Source organism: Tamandua tetradactyla, chromosome 23 (assembly GCF_023851605.1).
Source record: "Tamandua tetradactyla isolate mTamTet1 chromosome 23, mTamTet1.pri, whole genome shotgun sequence".
NCBI lineage: Eukaryota > Metazoa > Chordata > Mammalia > Pilosa > Myrmecophagidae > Tamandua > Tamandua tetradactyla.
In genome coordinates this window covers 33,663,160-33,679,755 of record NC_135349.1, presented here as the reverse complement: position 1 = coordinate 33,679,755, position 16,596 = coordinate 33,663,160, and the positions used below count along the sequence as shown (strand labels likewise).

Here is a 16,596-nt window from a genome sequence, read left to right as displayed (position 1 = left end):
CCCTCTAGAACACTCAGGGCTGAGTTCCAAAAAGGCCCAATGTTGGTGTGGCTTCACCACCGGGACACAGGAGGTTAAACCTTTGCAGGTCTTGACTAATGAGTAAACAGGAGTGGGAGAGAGCACCTTTTGAGGGCAAACTGTGTGATTATTTGGCATGAGGGCTGTTAAGCTGCTCTCATCTACACTGAAAACTCAATTATCCAGGTAATTCCCCAAGGAGGTGCTGTACGCTTGGGTGACCATGTATCTCAGGTGTCCCAGAACAGTTCTGATTTAACCTGTTTTTCCAGCTTAATTACTAAAAATACTCTCTTTCCCTCTCAAAAGTACCCTCGTTTAACAATAAATTATACGGTTAAAGTTAGTATATGGTAGTTTTAGAATATTTATATATATAATAAAAGTTTAAAATTTGCACATCAAAGGACATTATCAAAAAAGTGAAGTAGGGTCAGTGGTTCCCCAGGCCGCGGCGGCCAGCAACCGGCGCCCCTCCCACACACGTGGCTTTCCAGGCCGGCTGGGAGTCTCGAATCAGCGGTTCCCCAAGCCACGGCAGCTGACGACCGGCACCCCTCCCACACACGCGGCTTCCCGGGCCGGCTGGGAGCCTCGGATCAGCAGTTCCCCAAGCCGTGGCAGCTGGCAACCGGCGCCCCTCCCACACGCAGCTTCCCGGGCCGGCTGGGAGCCTCGGATCAGCAGTACCCCAAGCCATGGCGGCCGGCACCCCTCCCCCACAGGCGACTTCTCGGAGGGAAAGGAAAGAGTCTCCAACAGTGGTGGAGACTGGGTCCAACCTAACACCAATAGTGGCATTGATGAGCAACTTCTGACTACTAAAAATAGGCCCTCAGCTCAGGCAAGACTGATCAAGGCGGAAGTCGCCTATTGGGCTAACTGAAAAAGCGGAAAGGGGGCGAAACAGAGCCTTCTGCAGCTGTTTCTACGGAGGCTTGGTTGCCTCTAGGCTCAGCGCTGGGATTACACAGGTTGTAACTGCCCCAAATGCAGAAACAGGCTGCTTTCAGGGCTCTCTAACACATGAACCTTCCCCACAGGAGGGGTGAAATGCAACACAGGTGGAATCCCTCTCTCAAGGAATTCAGATCTCAGGACTTCACAATTTGAAGCCATTAAAACCAACCTACAACCTTTCCTCTGTCTCCACCACACACCCAGCAGCGAGAGTTTTCCAAAGTTAAAGGAGCCACAACATCTCTTGCTGGTGGGACTCGCAGACAGACAAGCACCACATACTCGGCAGGATAAGAAAAACAGAGCCCAGAGACTTCACAGGAAAGTTTTTCAACCTGCTGGGTCCCACACTCAGGGAAATCTGATTAAATGCCCAGACACCAGCAAAAAATAACAAATCACACCAGGAAAATTGAAGATATGGCCCAGTCAAAGGAACAAACCAATAGCTCAAATGAGATACGGGAGCTGAGACAACTAATTCTGAATATACGAACAGAAATGGAAAACCTCTTCAAAAACCAAATCAATAAATTGAGAGAGGACATGAAGAAGGCATGGGATCAACAAAAAGAAGAAATGGAAAGTCTGAAAAAACAAATCACAGAACTTATGGGAATGAAAGATACAGTAGAAGAGATGAAAAAAAACAATGGAAACCTACAATGGTAGATTTCAAGAGACAGAGGTTAGAATTAGTGAACTGGAGGATGGAACATCTGAAATCTAAAAAGAAACAGAAACTATAGGGAAAAGAATGGAAAAATTTGAGCAGGGGCTCAGGGAACAGAACAATAATATGAAGTGCACAAATATACGTGTTGTGGGTGTCTCAGAAGGAGAAGAGAAGGGAAAAGGAGGAGAAAAACTAATGGAAGAAATTATCACTGAAAATTTCCCAACTCTTATGAAAGACCTAAAATTAAAGATCCAAGAAGTGCAGGGCACCCCAAAGAAAATAGATCCAAATAGGCGTCCTCCAAGACACTTACTAGTTAGAATGTCAGAGGTCAAAGAGAAAGAGAGGATCTTGAAAGCAGCAAGAGAAAAGCAATCCATCACATACAAGGGAAACCCAATAAGACTATGTGTAGATTTCTCAGCAGAAACCATGGAGGCAAGAAGACAGTGGGATGATATATTTAAATTACTAAAAGAGAAAAACTGACAACCAAGACTTCTATATCCAGCAAAATTGTCCTTCAAAAATGAGGGAGAAATTAAAACATTTTCAGACAAAAAGTCACTGAAAGAATATGTGACCAAGAGACCAGCTCTGCAAGAAATACTAAAGGGAGCACTAGAGTCAGATACGAAAAGACAGAAGAGAGAGGTGTGGAGAGAGTGTAGAAAGAAGGAAAATTAGATATGATATATATAATACAAAAGGCAAAATGGTAGAGGAAAGTATTACCCAAACAGTAATAACACTAAATGTTAATGGACTGAATTCGCCAATCAAAAGACATAGACTAGCAGAATGGATTAAAAAACAGGATCCTTCTATATGCTGTCTACAGGAAACACATCTTAGACCCAAAGATAAACATAGGTTGAAAGTGAAAGGTTTGGAAAAGATATTTCATGCAAATAACAACCAGAAAAGAGCAGGAGTAGCTATACTAATGTCCAACAAATTAGACTTCAAATGTAAAACAGTTAAAAGAGACAAAGAAGGACACTATCTACTAATAAAAGGAACAATTAAACAAGAAGACATAACACTCATAAATATTTACGCACCGAATCAGAATGCCCCAAAATACGTGAGGAATACACTGCAAACACTGAAAAGGGAAATAGACACATCTACCATAATAGTTGGAGACTTCAATTCACCACTCTCATCAATGGACAGAACATCTACACAGAGGATCAATAAAGAAACAGAGAATTTGAATATTACAATAAATGAGCTAGACTTAACAGACATTTATAGGACATTACACCCCACAACAGCAGGATACACCTTTTTCTCAACTGCTCATGGATCATTCTCAAAGATAGACCATATGCTGGGTCAAAAAGCAAGTCTCAACAAAATTAAAAAGATTGAAATCATACACAACACTTTCTCGGATCATAAAGGAATGAAGTTGGAAATCAATAATAGGCAGAGTGCCAGAAAATTCACAAATACGTGGAGGCTCAACAACACACTCTTAAACAACCAGTGGGTCAAGGAAGAAATTACAAGAGAAATTAGTAAACATCTCGAGGTGAATGAAAATGAAAACACAACATATCAAAACCTATGAGACGCAGCAAAGGCAGTGCTAAGAGGGAAATTTATTGCCCTAAATGCCTATATCAGAAAAGAAGAAAGGGCAAAAATTCAGGAATTAACTGTCCACTTGGAAGAACTGGAGAAAGAACAGCAAACTAACCCCAAAGCAAGCAAAAGGAAAGAAATAACAAAGATTAGAGCAGCAATAAACGAAATTGAGAACATGAAAACAACAGAGAAAATCAATAAGACCAGAAGTTGGTTCCATGAGAAGATCAACAAGATTGATGGGCCCTTAGCAAGAGTGACAAAAAGAAGAAGAGAGAGGATGCAAATAAATAAGATCAGAAATGGAAGAGGAGACATAACCACTGACCTCACAGAAATAAAGGAGGTAATAACAGGATACTATGAACAACTTTACGCTAATAAATACAACAATGTAGATGAAATGGACAAGTTCCTAGAAAGGCATGAACAACCAACTTTGACTCAAGAAGAAATAGATGACCTCAACAAACCAATCACAAGTAAAGAAACTGAATCAGTCATTCAAAAGCTTCCCAAAAAGAAAAGTCCAGGACCAGACGGCTTCACATGTGAATTCTACCAAACATTCGAGAAAGAATTAGTACCAACTCTGCTCAAACTCTTCAAAAAAATCGAAGTGGAGGGAAAACTACCTAATTCATTCTATGAAGCCAACATCACCCTCATACCAAAACCAGGCAAAGATATTACAAAAAAAGAAAACTACAGACCAATCTCTCTAATGAATATAGATGCAAAAATCCTCAACAAAATTCTAGCAAATCGAATCCAACAACACATTAAAAGAATTATACATCATGACCAAGTAGGATTCATCCCAGGTATGCAAGGATGGTTCAACATAAGAAAATCAATTAATGTAATACACCATATCAACAAATCAAAGCAGAAAAATCATATGATCATCTCAATTGATGCAGAGAAGGCATTTGACAAGATTCAACATCCTTTCCTGTTGAAAACACTTCAAAAGATAGGAATACAAGGGAACTTCCTTAAAATGATAGAGGAAATATATGAAAAACCCACAGTTAATATCATCCTCAATGGGGAAAAATTGAAAACTTTCCCCCTAAGATCACGAACAAGACAAGGATGTCCATTATCACCACTATTACTCAACATCGTATTGGAGGTTCTAGCCAGAGCAATTAGACAAGAAAAAGAAATACAAGGCATCAAAATTGGAAAGGAAGAAGTAAAACTATCACTGTTTGCAGACGATATGATACCATACGTCGAAAACCCGGAAAAATCCACAACAAAACTACTAGAGCTAATAAATGAGTACAGCAAAGTAGAAGGTTACAAGATCAACATTCAAAAATCTGTAGTGTTTCTATACACTAGCACTGAGCAAGCTGAGGGGGAAATCAAGAAACGAATTCCATTCACAATTGTAACTAAAAGAATAAAATACCTAGGAATAAATTTAACTAAAGAGACAAAAGACCTATACAAAGAAAACTACAAAAAACTGTTAAAAGAAATCACAGAAGACCTAAATAGATGGAAGGGCATACCGTGTTCATGGATTGGAAGACTAAATATAGTTAAGATGTCAATTCTACCTAAATTGATTTACAGATTCAATGCAATACCAATCAAAATCCCAACAACTTATTTTTCGGAAATAGAAAAACCAATAAGCAAATTTATCTGGAAGGGCACGGTGCCCCGAATTGCTAAAAGTATCTTGAGGAAAAAAAACAAAGCTGGAGGTCTCACGCTGCCAGACTTTAAGGCATATTATGAAGCCACAGTGGTCAAAACAGCATGGTACTGGCATAAAGACAGATATATCGACCAATGGAATCGAATAGAGTGCTCAGATATAGACCCTCTCATCTACGGACATTTGATCTTTGATAAGGCAGTTAAACCAACTCACCTGGGACAGAACAGTCTCTTCAATAAATGGTGCCAAGAGAACTGGATATCCATATGCAAAAGAATGAAAGAGGACCCGTATCTCACACCCTATACAAAAGTTAACTCAAAACGGATCAAAGATCTAAACATTAGGTCTAAGACCATAAAACAGTTAGAGGAAAATGTAGGGAGATATCTTATGAATCTTACAATTGGAGGCGGTTTTATGGACCTTAAACCTAAAGCAAGAGCACTGAAGAAAGAAAGAAAGAAACGGGAGCTCCTCAAAATTAAACACTTTTGTGCATCAAAGAACTTCATCAAGAAAGTAGAAAGACAGCCTACATAATGGGAGACAATATTTGGAAATGACATATCAGATAAAGGTCTAGTATCCAGAATTTATAAAGAGATTGTTCAACTCAACAACAAAAAGACAGCCAACCCAATTGCAAAATGGGAAAAAGACTTGAACAGACACCTCTCAGAAGAGGAAATACAAATGGCCAAAAGGCACATGAAGAGATGCTTAATGTCCCTGGCCATTAGAGAAATGCAAATCAAAACCACAATGAGATATCATCTCACACCCACCAGAATGGTCATTATCAACAAAATAGAAAATGACAAGTGCTGGAGAGGATGTGGAGAAAAAGGCACACTTATCCACTGTTGGTGGGAATGTCAAAGGGTGCAACCACTGTGGAATGCAGTTTGGCAGTTCCTCAAAAAGCTGAATATAGAATTGCCATACGACCCAGCAATACCATTGCTAGGTATCTACTCAAAGGACTTAAGGGTAAAGACACAAACGGACATTTGCACACCAATGTTTATAGCAGCATTATTTACAATTGCAAAGAGATGGAAACAGCCAAAATGTCCATCAACAGACAAGCGGCTAAACAAACTGTGGTATATACATACGATGGAATATTATGCAGCTTTAAGACAGAATAAACTTATGAAGCATGTAATAACATGGATGGACCTAGAGAACATTATGCTGAGTGAGACTAGCCAAAAACTAAAGGACAAATACTGTATGGTCCCACTGATGTGAACCAACATTAGAGAATAAATTAGGAATATGTCATTGGTAACAGAGACCATCAGGAGTTAGAAATAGGGTAAGATAATGGGTAATCGGAGCTGAAGGGATACAGACTGTGCAACAGGACTGGATACAAAAACTTAAAAATGGACAGCACAATACTACCTAATTGTAATGTAATTATGTTAAAACACTGAATGAAGCTGCATCTGAGCTATAGTTTTTTTTTGTTTTTTGTTTTTTTAAATACATTTTTTGTATTTTTTATTTTTATTTTTTTCTCTATATTATCATTTTATTTCTTTTTCTGTTGTCTTGCTATTTCTTTTTCTAAATCGATGCAAATGTACTAAGAAATGATGATCATACATCTATGTGATGATATTAAGAATTACTGATTGCATATGTAGAATGGAATGATTTCTAAATGTTGTATTAGTTGATTTTTTTTTTAATTAAAAAAAAATAATAGAGAGGAGGAATGGCAAAAAAAATGTGAAAAGACAACCAACAAAAGGAGAGAAAACATTTGGAAACCAGGTATCTGATAAAAGTTTAATATCCATATATGAAGAACTTAACAACAAAAAAAATCCAATTTTAAAATAAGGCAAGGACTTGAACAGATATTTCTCCAAAGAAGATACACAAATGGCCAAGAAGCACATGAAAACATGCTCAACATCACTAGCCATTAAGCAAATGGTTGAATAAAGGGATAGGGAGGTGGATGAATAAGGGATAGGGAGATAGATGGATATGTGATAAAGCACATGTGACAAAATAACAATAAAATCTAGATGTTGTATTCATTGTACAATTCATTCAACTTTTCTGTATGTTTGAAAATGCTCATAAAATGTTGAAAAAAATGAACAAAAATTTACATATCTACTCTTCATCTACATAATATAATCAGAATTAAGACTGAGCCTTATCTTTGTAAAGAGGTACACAGAAAGATGAGAAAATAGCCAGCACTCACCTACAGATTGAGAGTTGAATGCTGCTACAATCTGGGGGCTGGCCAGGGCTTCCAACCTGTTCTTCAATGCCTCCAAGTGTACACATTTTTCTGAGTAGTCTGGGGTATCAACAAGCATCATTAAACTGTTCTGCATACCTGTTAGTTTGGCAGAAATCACAGCTATATCCTATAAAAAGACCAGAATACAAGATACTAGGTATTTAAAAAGACCCCTGCTACTGTAATTCAACATGATCAAAATGCATAAAATGATAATTGATAAAATAAGAAAATGGCCCATAAACATAAGATGATTATGATGATTAAGTTCATGCATCAACATCGATAGGTTATGGTGTTCAATTGTTCCATCAAGCAAGCCCTGTCCTGATTGTTACTGAGAGGATACTTCATGGATTTAAATCATCAGTCACTTGATTGCATCTGTGACTGATTACATCTCCAATTAACAAAGGAGATTGCCTTCAGCAATGAGAGACCCTATCTAATCAGCTGAAGGGAGAATTAGCTAAAGGGAGAACTGATGATTAGCAGTCAAAAAGAAGAATTTCTATCTCTACTTCACCCAGTCAGCTTCTCCTGGGGAATTCATTGAAACCTTCAACCAAGTTCCCAGTGTATGGCCTGCCCTCCAGAATTCAGACTTGCCAGTCCCCACAGTCACATGAACCAATTCCTATAAAAATATCTTATAATCTCCTGTCGGTTCTGTTTCCCTGGGGAACTCTCACTAATATAACGTTCAAGATTATTAGGGCTCAAATTAATGTAAATTAAAACAAGAAAGTCCCATTTTCCTCCTAGCAAACTGGCAAAGCTTTTAAAATATTATAACATCTATTGTTAGTGAGGGTGGAAAGAAAACAAAAGGACAATCTCCTTTATACTATATATAGTATAAACTATAAATTCATACTGTCTTTCTGGAGGGCAATTTTACAATATGTGTCAAAAGCCTTAAGAATATTCACATCCTCAGACCTGGTATTTACTCTTGTAGAAATTCATCCTAAGAAAACAACTAGAGGGACATAAAGAGATGAATATACCATAATTAATAATACGATTACAGTGTCGTAGCAAAAACTTAAATAATAAATAAAACATACCTTATGAGGTACATATAATGGAACATGGACTATTATGTAACCATGAAAAAATCAGTTTTGAAGAGAATAAAATGTATATGGACACTAGAATCCCAATTTTGTTTCATACATATATAAATGTACACATGCCTATAATACATGCACAAGGGAAAAAAAAAATACCTAACAGACATTTAAAAAGTCACTAGAGCATTAGGATATGAATTGCTTTGTTTTCTTCCTTGTATTTTTCTGAGTTTTCCAAATATTCCAAGACATACAAAAGTTTTGTTTATAATCAGGAAAAAAATATTATTTTTAAAGAAGAACTGAGGGTAATAATTGATCTCATTTCATTTCAGCATTCAACAAAGATCTGTGATACATCAGACACAGTATTAGATGTTTGTGACACAAAGATGAGTAAGATCACATTTCAGCTCCTGAGTTCACAATTTACTAGAACAGAAAGAGATTAATTAAAGAAGTACACTCAAGTGTTATGGGAGCAATCAATTCTGCAGAGGAGAGGTAGGGCACGAGTAGCGCAAGGTATGAAAGATGGTAATCTTGAAGGATGAGTGAAGAGCGCCTCTATGGCAAAGAAAAAGAGAAAACAGATAGTTCAAGCAGAAAACCAAGGCATGAAAGGAGTGTGAACAGTCTGGAGCAGTCAGAGGGTGGAAACTAAAAAGGCAGGCCTCGACCCTGGAGTAAAAGACAGGCTATGCCTTGTTAATGGGCTTAAAATGTAACCATGAGAACATGCAGAACTGTTGGAGGTTTAAAATAAATAGGGGAGAGGGGGGAATGGCATTTGCCAATCAATTGTTTAGAAGATCCCTGATGTCACACGTGGAGCACAAAATGAAGTGTGGGAGACCTGAAGGCAGGGAAACTGATCAGAAGGCTGCTGTGATGGTCTAAGAATAAAATGATTGAAGAGTATGACAGTGTGGTGGCAAAGGAATAAAAAGAACAGATAAACTGAAGAGACAAAAGGGAGAGGCAGTGAAGAAGAAGACGTTAAGGACTAGTGACACTTCTAGCCTACAAGCTTGGATGGAAAATGACTCTATTAATCAAGAGACGGAGACCAAAAGAAAAAAAAAATGGAGGGTAGAGGAGGGGATGGCATTGGACAGAAAAAAGTAATTCAGATTTTGAAATGCTTAGGAGGAGTTCAGCTGTATGGATCTAGCCAAGAGACTATTAGAAATATAATTCTGAATATTAGAAAGGGGGTGGCTGGAGACAGTAGTTAATTAGTAATATTAAATATCAGAAACCAAATTTTAATATATCCATACACATTGCCAGGAATTCGGTAAGATTTGCAACTTACATCTATAAAGCCTGAATCAATTTAAATCTGTCAAGTCCCTAAGAGACTCTGAAATGGAATGGAAAAGTAGTATGGTTCTATTATACTTAAAAATAATGATAACTGATCTAGAAGAATAAATGTAAGTTGAGTGGGGAAAAAAGCAAAGTGCAAAGTGGTGTTCATAATGTGCTACCACGTATGTAAGAAAAAAGGGTGAGAAACGTGTATGTGTGTTTATCTGGAAGGACAGGCATAAAGCTGATAATAGGGATTGTCTCTAGAAAGGAAATTAGCAGATTGGGGGTCAAGGTAAGAGAAAGACTTATTTTTCTTTGTTTATTTCTGTTTGCTGGGTTTTTTTCCCATGTGCATTTAGAACTTTTAAAAAAACTTTGAAAGTCAAAAAAAACAAAAAAAAAAAAGATGACAAACAGTTGATGTACTTTATAACTGAGAAGTTTTTCATAAGATATCATCTCACTTGATCCTTTTACTTTCAAAGAAATTTAATTTATTAATGTATATTTAAAGTATAAGCACTGCCATGCCGGAGACCCAGGTTTGATGCCCAGAGCCCGCCTATGCAAAAAAAAAAACCTACAGTGTTCTTAAACTTCAAGCATATATTCCCTAACTTAGTTGGGGTCACTTTATAATCAGGTATCAAAATTATTACCATTGTCCACACTTGTCAGAATCTGAGGGTTTAAATAACTTACTGACGTTCTACAGGTAAAACCAATTCGCCCTGTTTTCTCTGCCTATGTACTTTTGCTGAGGCTTCTTCTAAACTCTCTGTGACTAACAGTGTTCAGTGAAGCACAAGGTACAAACTAAAATGGAAATTCTCAGAGCAGTTTCTGACCTCCCTCACCCTCTGCCTGAATGTTTCTGTATGCCACTTTTTACTATTCCTTATGGTGTTGAGTGAATGGTTATTTCATTAGCTTTCACCTAACCTCAAGTTCCTGCCTAAAAAAAATTTCACAAAATCCCCTAAATAAGAAACCTACTTGAGTTTTAAATGTTTCCTCAATATCAGCACTCAATGTGCTCCACTTGTCTGCTTCTTGAAGAGATTCTGCAGCAAGCTGCATTCTGGATTTCACCTGGTCGATTTCTACCAACACCTGTAACAGAAATGAGAAGTGAAAAACTAAGGAAATTATGGTTCCTTTTTTTCTACCGTCCACCAGTGACTTGAAACATAAACTTGAAACACTCAACATGTTCCTGTCTTCAGGGAGTTCTATATGCCTTACAACGTCAATTACGTGGCTAAATTTGTTCAGCAGATGTTAAACAAATATTTAAGTTGTATATGATGTAAGAGAACTGAACAATGACCCTTTCTTTCCCACAAGAAAACTTCTATTTTTCTACAAAGCTGTGGCTTTTAGTAATCTCCTACATGTCAATTTTTTTGTCCCTACTCCCACATGACAACTTGTTTGAAATACTGGTCAGTAAACACTTTTTTATCACTCATTGCCCATTATGTTTTCAAAGAGCCATCCATCTATACTGAGACCAAGAGTCATCTCTAAGACCAGTACTTTTTATACACATCCAGTGAGGGTGCAAGTTCTCAAAGAAAAGAACATTTTAAAGCAAAGGCTGAGAATCCTTTTCATTTCAAACGTACCACATACCCTCTAAAAACAGACTTGTTTTCTCTTTTGTTAAATGCCTGGTGTTCAGATGCTCGGTTTGTCTGAATCCTAGAAGTGATATGGATTGGCTGGCCAGTGATCTCTCTGGCTGGTTCCCAAAGCACTCGACCAGAGCCAGTAGAACATCAAGGGTGAGTGAGTAAGGATGCCTCTAACCTATCCTCTGGATGGGGTGACTTCTCACCACCACCCCTGCTGCCAACCCTCTAATCAATCATTATAAAATCAAATCACAGTTTTGCAAAATGTAAATAAGAGGGAAAATTGTGTGCATGGGGGTATATATGGGAACTCTGTACTTTCTGCATGATTTTTCTATGAATCTACAACTGCTCTAATGAAGGAAAATACATATATTAAAAATTAGTCATTGCAAGAAGGCTAAGAAAGTGAATACAACTAAGAAATTAAAAATAAAATGAATTTAAATTAAAACACTCCTGTTATTCAAAAGGAATAAAATGAGATACAAAAGAGAATTTAAAACCAAACGACTTAGAAACAGGAAAAACAAGATAAAAAATGAGACTCCCCCACTTTTTTTGATCAAGCAAAGAAAATTTAAGATTAAGTCAAAAAAAACAACATAAAAAGAAAAAACTAACAAGAACAAAAAAATAAAAATTTTAAATTAATGAAGGAAATGTTCATGAACTCCAATCTTAATGAACATAGCAATTAAAAAAAGCTCAAGATATTAAAAATAGTGCAACTTTAGTAAAGAAAACTGAAAGCTTTCCTTTTTTAAGGAAAATCCAGCAAAGAAGGTAAAATTAAAATTGCAATTTAACCATCAGAAATCAAGCAATCTAACATACTGAAACAATACTAAAATAAAAAAAAAAGTTTAACTAAAGTGTAGAGATCTGGAGGAAAAAGATAAATACACTGAAAGAACCAAGCAAAACAGCAGCCTGAGTGCTCAGTGGAGTGTGAGTTAAGGTTGGCCTCCCTCAGGGGTGCACTCTTTAAATCCCCCACGGCTGAACATCCACCAAAAAACAAGAATCAAACCTAGGACATGAGCCAAAATACCTGCATGGATTGAGCTGTGTCCTGTTCAAACTTTTTAATGTCCTCCTTGACGAGAATCATTTGTTCTTTCAGAAAAGATGCTTCCTGCTTAAGGGCTTCAACATCACGGAGAACCTTGGGCATGTTCTGAAGGGCCTGGTGACTTGTTTCTGCAGCAAGAACCCAATACATAGAAAAAGTGAAAACGAGACCAGTCCCCAGTGAAATCAGACAGCAGAAAGGAAATCTTCCTTAGGGAAGTTTGTGGAGTCTGTGGAAAATGGGTAGTGGGTAAGGGACAATGGGCGGTGATGTCTTCCCCAGGCTGATGGGTAAGGAACTGTGTGGTTCACCAGGGAATGAACCGTCATCTTGACCCAACATCTACTGATTTCCACCACAGAGTTAATCACCCCACTGCACGCAAGGAATCTAACACTTGGTGAATGCCTATGTGCCAGCTGCCTTACAGACATTACATGGCTTAATGTCCACAGCAATCCTAGGAGGCATTCACAGCTACCTGTTATAGATAAGAAAATTAAGACTCAGAGAGGTTAAGTAACTTGCACAAGACTTCACAGTGCCACAATTCAGCCTTTTCCATGTATGTCTGGCCCCAAAGTCCCTTTGCATGGTCTTTTCAAAACATAGTCCACTGACAACCAGTGTCAGTTGGAGTGCTATTAAAATGCCACCTTCCTTAGTAGATCTGGTATGAGATCAAGGAATCTGCATTTTTTAAAACAAGTATTCCAAGTATAGACTAAAACTTGAAAATCTTTGCAGACCACGAAGCCTTCTCTGGAATTGGAGGGTAACAGCATAATCTTTAAAGAGCAATTCTCTGGGGAACCAGAGAAGACTAGTCTTCTGCTAGCGCACTGTATGCACCAATATCTAGAAGATGCACTGAATGCACCAATATCTTGAAGATGTGCTTCAGGAACTTGTTCATCCAACTCTGCCACAAAATAATCTGTTTCCAACACTGACCCTGGGTAAGGTCCTGAGCCTGGTCTAAAGAAGAGAGAACACACACATACTTCTACAATGCACAGAGACCTCGCTGACTTTTAACACTGCTCTTACTGCCCCACCTAGGCCTCCCACCTGCCAAACCTCAGACTCTCTTCAAGCCCTGGCTGGTTCCCTGTGTACCTCTTTTTTCTGCTCCACAGCATCCCCCTCCCCCCCAAAAAAATTTAGTCCACTCCTGTATCCATTTTTAAATTACCCCTGCCAAAGGTTGCCCTTGGGAGAATAAGGGCTATATTTCAATGGGAAGGCACATGGAGGCACTATCCTGGGTGATAGTAATGTTCTATATCTTGATGGGGGATTGACACATATTGGTTATATATATTGTCAAAGCTCATCAAATTCATTAAATATTTCACTGTATATAAATTTTACCCAAAAATTTCGTTAAAAGGAAGAACTATAAACAAACATTGAATTCTAATGTTTAAGGTTCTAACTGAAATAAGATTCTAGGGGTGAAGTAAACAGATAAAGTATACTATCCCTGCCTGAGAAGCACTTAGTACACATAAGGCACTTAGAACAGTGCCTGGCATACCAAGGCTCAAACGCCTGCTGTTCTAGTTTGCTAGCTGCCGAATACAATATACCAGAATCAGAATGGCTTTTAAAAAGGGGAATTTAATAAGTTGTTGGTTTACAGTTCTAAGGCCAAGAAAATGTCCCAATTAAAACAAGTCTATAGAAATGTCCAATCAAAGGCATCCAGGGAAAGATACCTTGTTTCAAGAGGGCCAATGACATTCAGGATTTCCCTCTCAAGTGAGAAGGCACATGGCAAACAGAGTCAGAGCTTCTCTTTCACCTGGAGAGGCACTTGGCGAACATGGCATCATCTGCTAGCTTTCTCTCCTGGCTTCCTATTTCATGAAGCTCCCTGGGAGGCGTTTTCCTTCTTTATCTCCAAAGCGCTGGCTGATGGACTCTCTGCTTCATGGTGCTCAGCAGTCTCTGCTCTCTCTGAATCTCTCATTCTCCAAAATGATTCCTCTTTTATAGGACTCCAGTAAACAAATCAAGACCTCCCCAAATGGGTGGAGACACATCTCCCTCAATTCAGCTTAACAACCACTCTTGATTGAGTCACATCTCCAGGGAGATGATCTAATTAGTTTCAAACGTACAGTACTGAGTAGGGATTAGAAGAAACAGCTGCCTTTACAAAATGGGATTAGGATTAAAACATGGCTTTTCTAGGATACGTACACCATTTCAAACCAGCACACTTGCTATTACTTATTATTTTTGCCCTGTGAAGTCTTCCTTCAAGCCTACCACAGACAAGAGGTAATTGCACTTGTAAACTCTCAAAATTCCTGGTTCTCGTCTCTGTAAAGCTACCTCCTCACTGTAATTTAACTGTTTACATATCTTCCCCAAAAGGCAGCAAGCTCTGGAAGGTAAACTTGTAATACCCCATGTTCATTTCTTGGCACATGCATAGAAGAGGCTCAATAATTACTACATGATGCAAAATCCAATAAACACTCTATAGTGAAATAAAGCACCCTTCCCCCAAGGACACATCTAAAAAATAGAGTTTTATTTACTGGATCATATGCTTACAGCGGGCAGTCTGCTTGAGGGGTCTTTCCCACAGAGCCTAACAGAATGACTGACATGCAGTAGGTACTAATAAACCTAGAGCAAGTAAAAATCAAGTCAAGGAGTTACACGAGGTGGTTGCTTGTGTGTATTATTCTTTACAATAAATTATCCTAAAATTTTTTTAATGGTTAAAGTCTCGATCAGGCCAGTCTTTCCTCGGTTGAGATGAAAATCTAAAAACAAATGTTTCCCAGATTTTTGTCATTCAAAAGTCAAAGACATTAATATGTTTTTGCCAAGTCTAAGGAAATCAACTCAGTATTAGTTAACGTTATTAAAATTCACTCTTTTAACTTAAAACTTCATAGCATTGCTGGAGGTGGAAAACCAGCATACAAAACTACAAGAGTTAAAAGACAGCCCATCCAGAACATCAGCTGGTTCCATCTTCCTACCCCATGTTACTGACAGCCCCTTCCAACATTGAAAGGTTAAATGGCCATAGCCCAAATACCCCTAAAGAGTGGGACAGAAAAATCAAAAGTGATGGTGGAGTTATACAGAGAAGGTAGGGTTTAGCAGACGAATATGACTGCTGAATCATTAAATTGATATTTCTTGTAGTCTCCAGTATCTTAGAGCAGCAAAAAGTGAAAACCTTAAATTGTGGAATTGCAACCCATGCCAAACTCTGAAGTCTGTTCTACAATTGTCGTGCTGTGCTTTGAAATTTATTGCTTTTTTTATATGTTATTTTTCACAAAAATGTCAGTGGTGATGATACAGAAATATTTATTCCTTCTATCCTCCTATATTCTAGAGCAGCTAGAGGGAAAAATCTGAGAGGATGGAATCGTTGTCCATGATGAACTCTGGGATCTGTCCTGTAACTACTTGTTGAAGAGGGCTTTTAAAACTATTGCTTTTTTCTTTCTTTGCTTTGTATATATGTCAAATTATACAATTAAAAAAAAAAGTTAAAAATAAAAGCGTAGCCCCAAACTGAGACTTTTTTCTAGGAACAATGAGAAGGAGACAGGGCTCGCCTTTTCAACCTGGGAAGTACTCATATTTACTACCCAGTTTGGGCAACTCTGCCAACCCGGGCACAGGACCTAGCGCCGCATTTTGGGAGACCTGAGGGCAAGGCCCCTGCGACTCACCCTCGACGGCGTGGTTCACCTCTTGGATGAACAGCTGCAGCTTCATCACGAGGGTGCCCGCGTGGCCGTCCACTTTCCCGGCCGTCTCCTCCTTGGGGCCAGCCTTCAAGGCCGCATTGATCCACTCTTTCACGTCAAAGTCTTCCGCCAGGAACTTGGAGAAGTCCATGGCGGTACACCTCAGGCCTGGCGCCCAGGCCTTAGGGGCTGGCTTGGGACAGCAACGAAGATTCTGAAGCAGGCGACGCGGCGAGAGCACCTGGGCTGGCCTAGGAGGCGGCAGGCCGCGCGATCCGCACCACCGTTTCCCTATCCTTCTGCAGCCCAGTCGTCAACGCGTTCGGGGAGAAGGCTAGATATGGCCCTCGCTGCGCGCCGTACTTCTTCCGGAAGTGGTTGGCCGTTACCATAGCGACCCAGGAAGCTCTGGGCGGTCTGGGTACTTTGGGCGTTACTGCTAACTGCTGTAGGAGAAATGCCAACGGTGGAGAGTTCGCTGCGAATGCAAGCTTCCTAAGAACCAATTCCTGTCTCCGTCCCGCTTCTTCTACTAAGATCTGTTGAGC

At 38.8% G+C, this 16,596-nt stretch overlaps 1 protein-coding gene across 1 annotated transcript in view; it reads right to left on the bottom strand.

The window, feature by feature from the left end:
• Positions 1–16,413, bottom strand: part of COG7 (component of oligomeric golgi complex 7) — a 123,169-nt gene extending 106,756 nt beyond the window's left edge. The window contains exons 1-4 of the mRNA XM_077141553.1: positions 16,031–16,413; positions 12,297–12,445; positions 10,602–10,718; positions 7,171–7,339 (exon numbers count right to left, since the gene is read on the bottom strand). Coding sequence (XP_076997668.1) covers positions 7,171–7,339; positions 10,602–10,718; positions 12,297–12,445; positions 16,031–16,199 — 604 coding nt within the window. The 5' untranslated portion in view covers positions 16,200–16,413. The remainder of the gene's footprint in view (positions 1–7,170; positions 7,340–10,601; positions 10,719–12,296; positions 12,446–16,030) is intronic.
• Between the last annotated feature and the right edge of the window lie 183 nt (positions 16,414–16,596).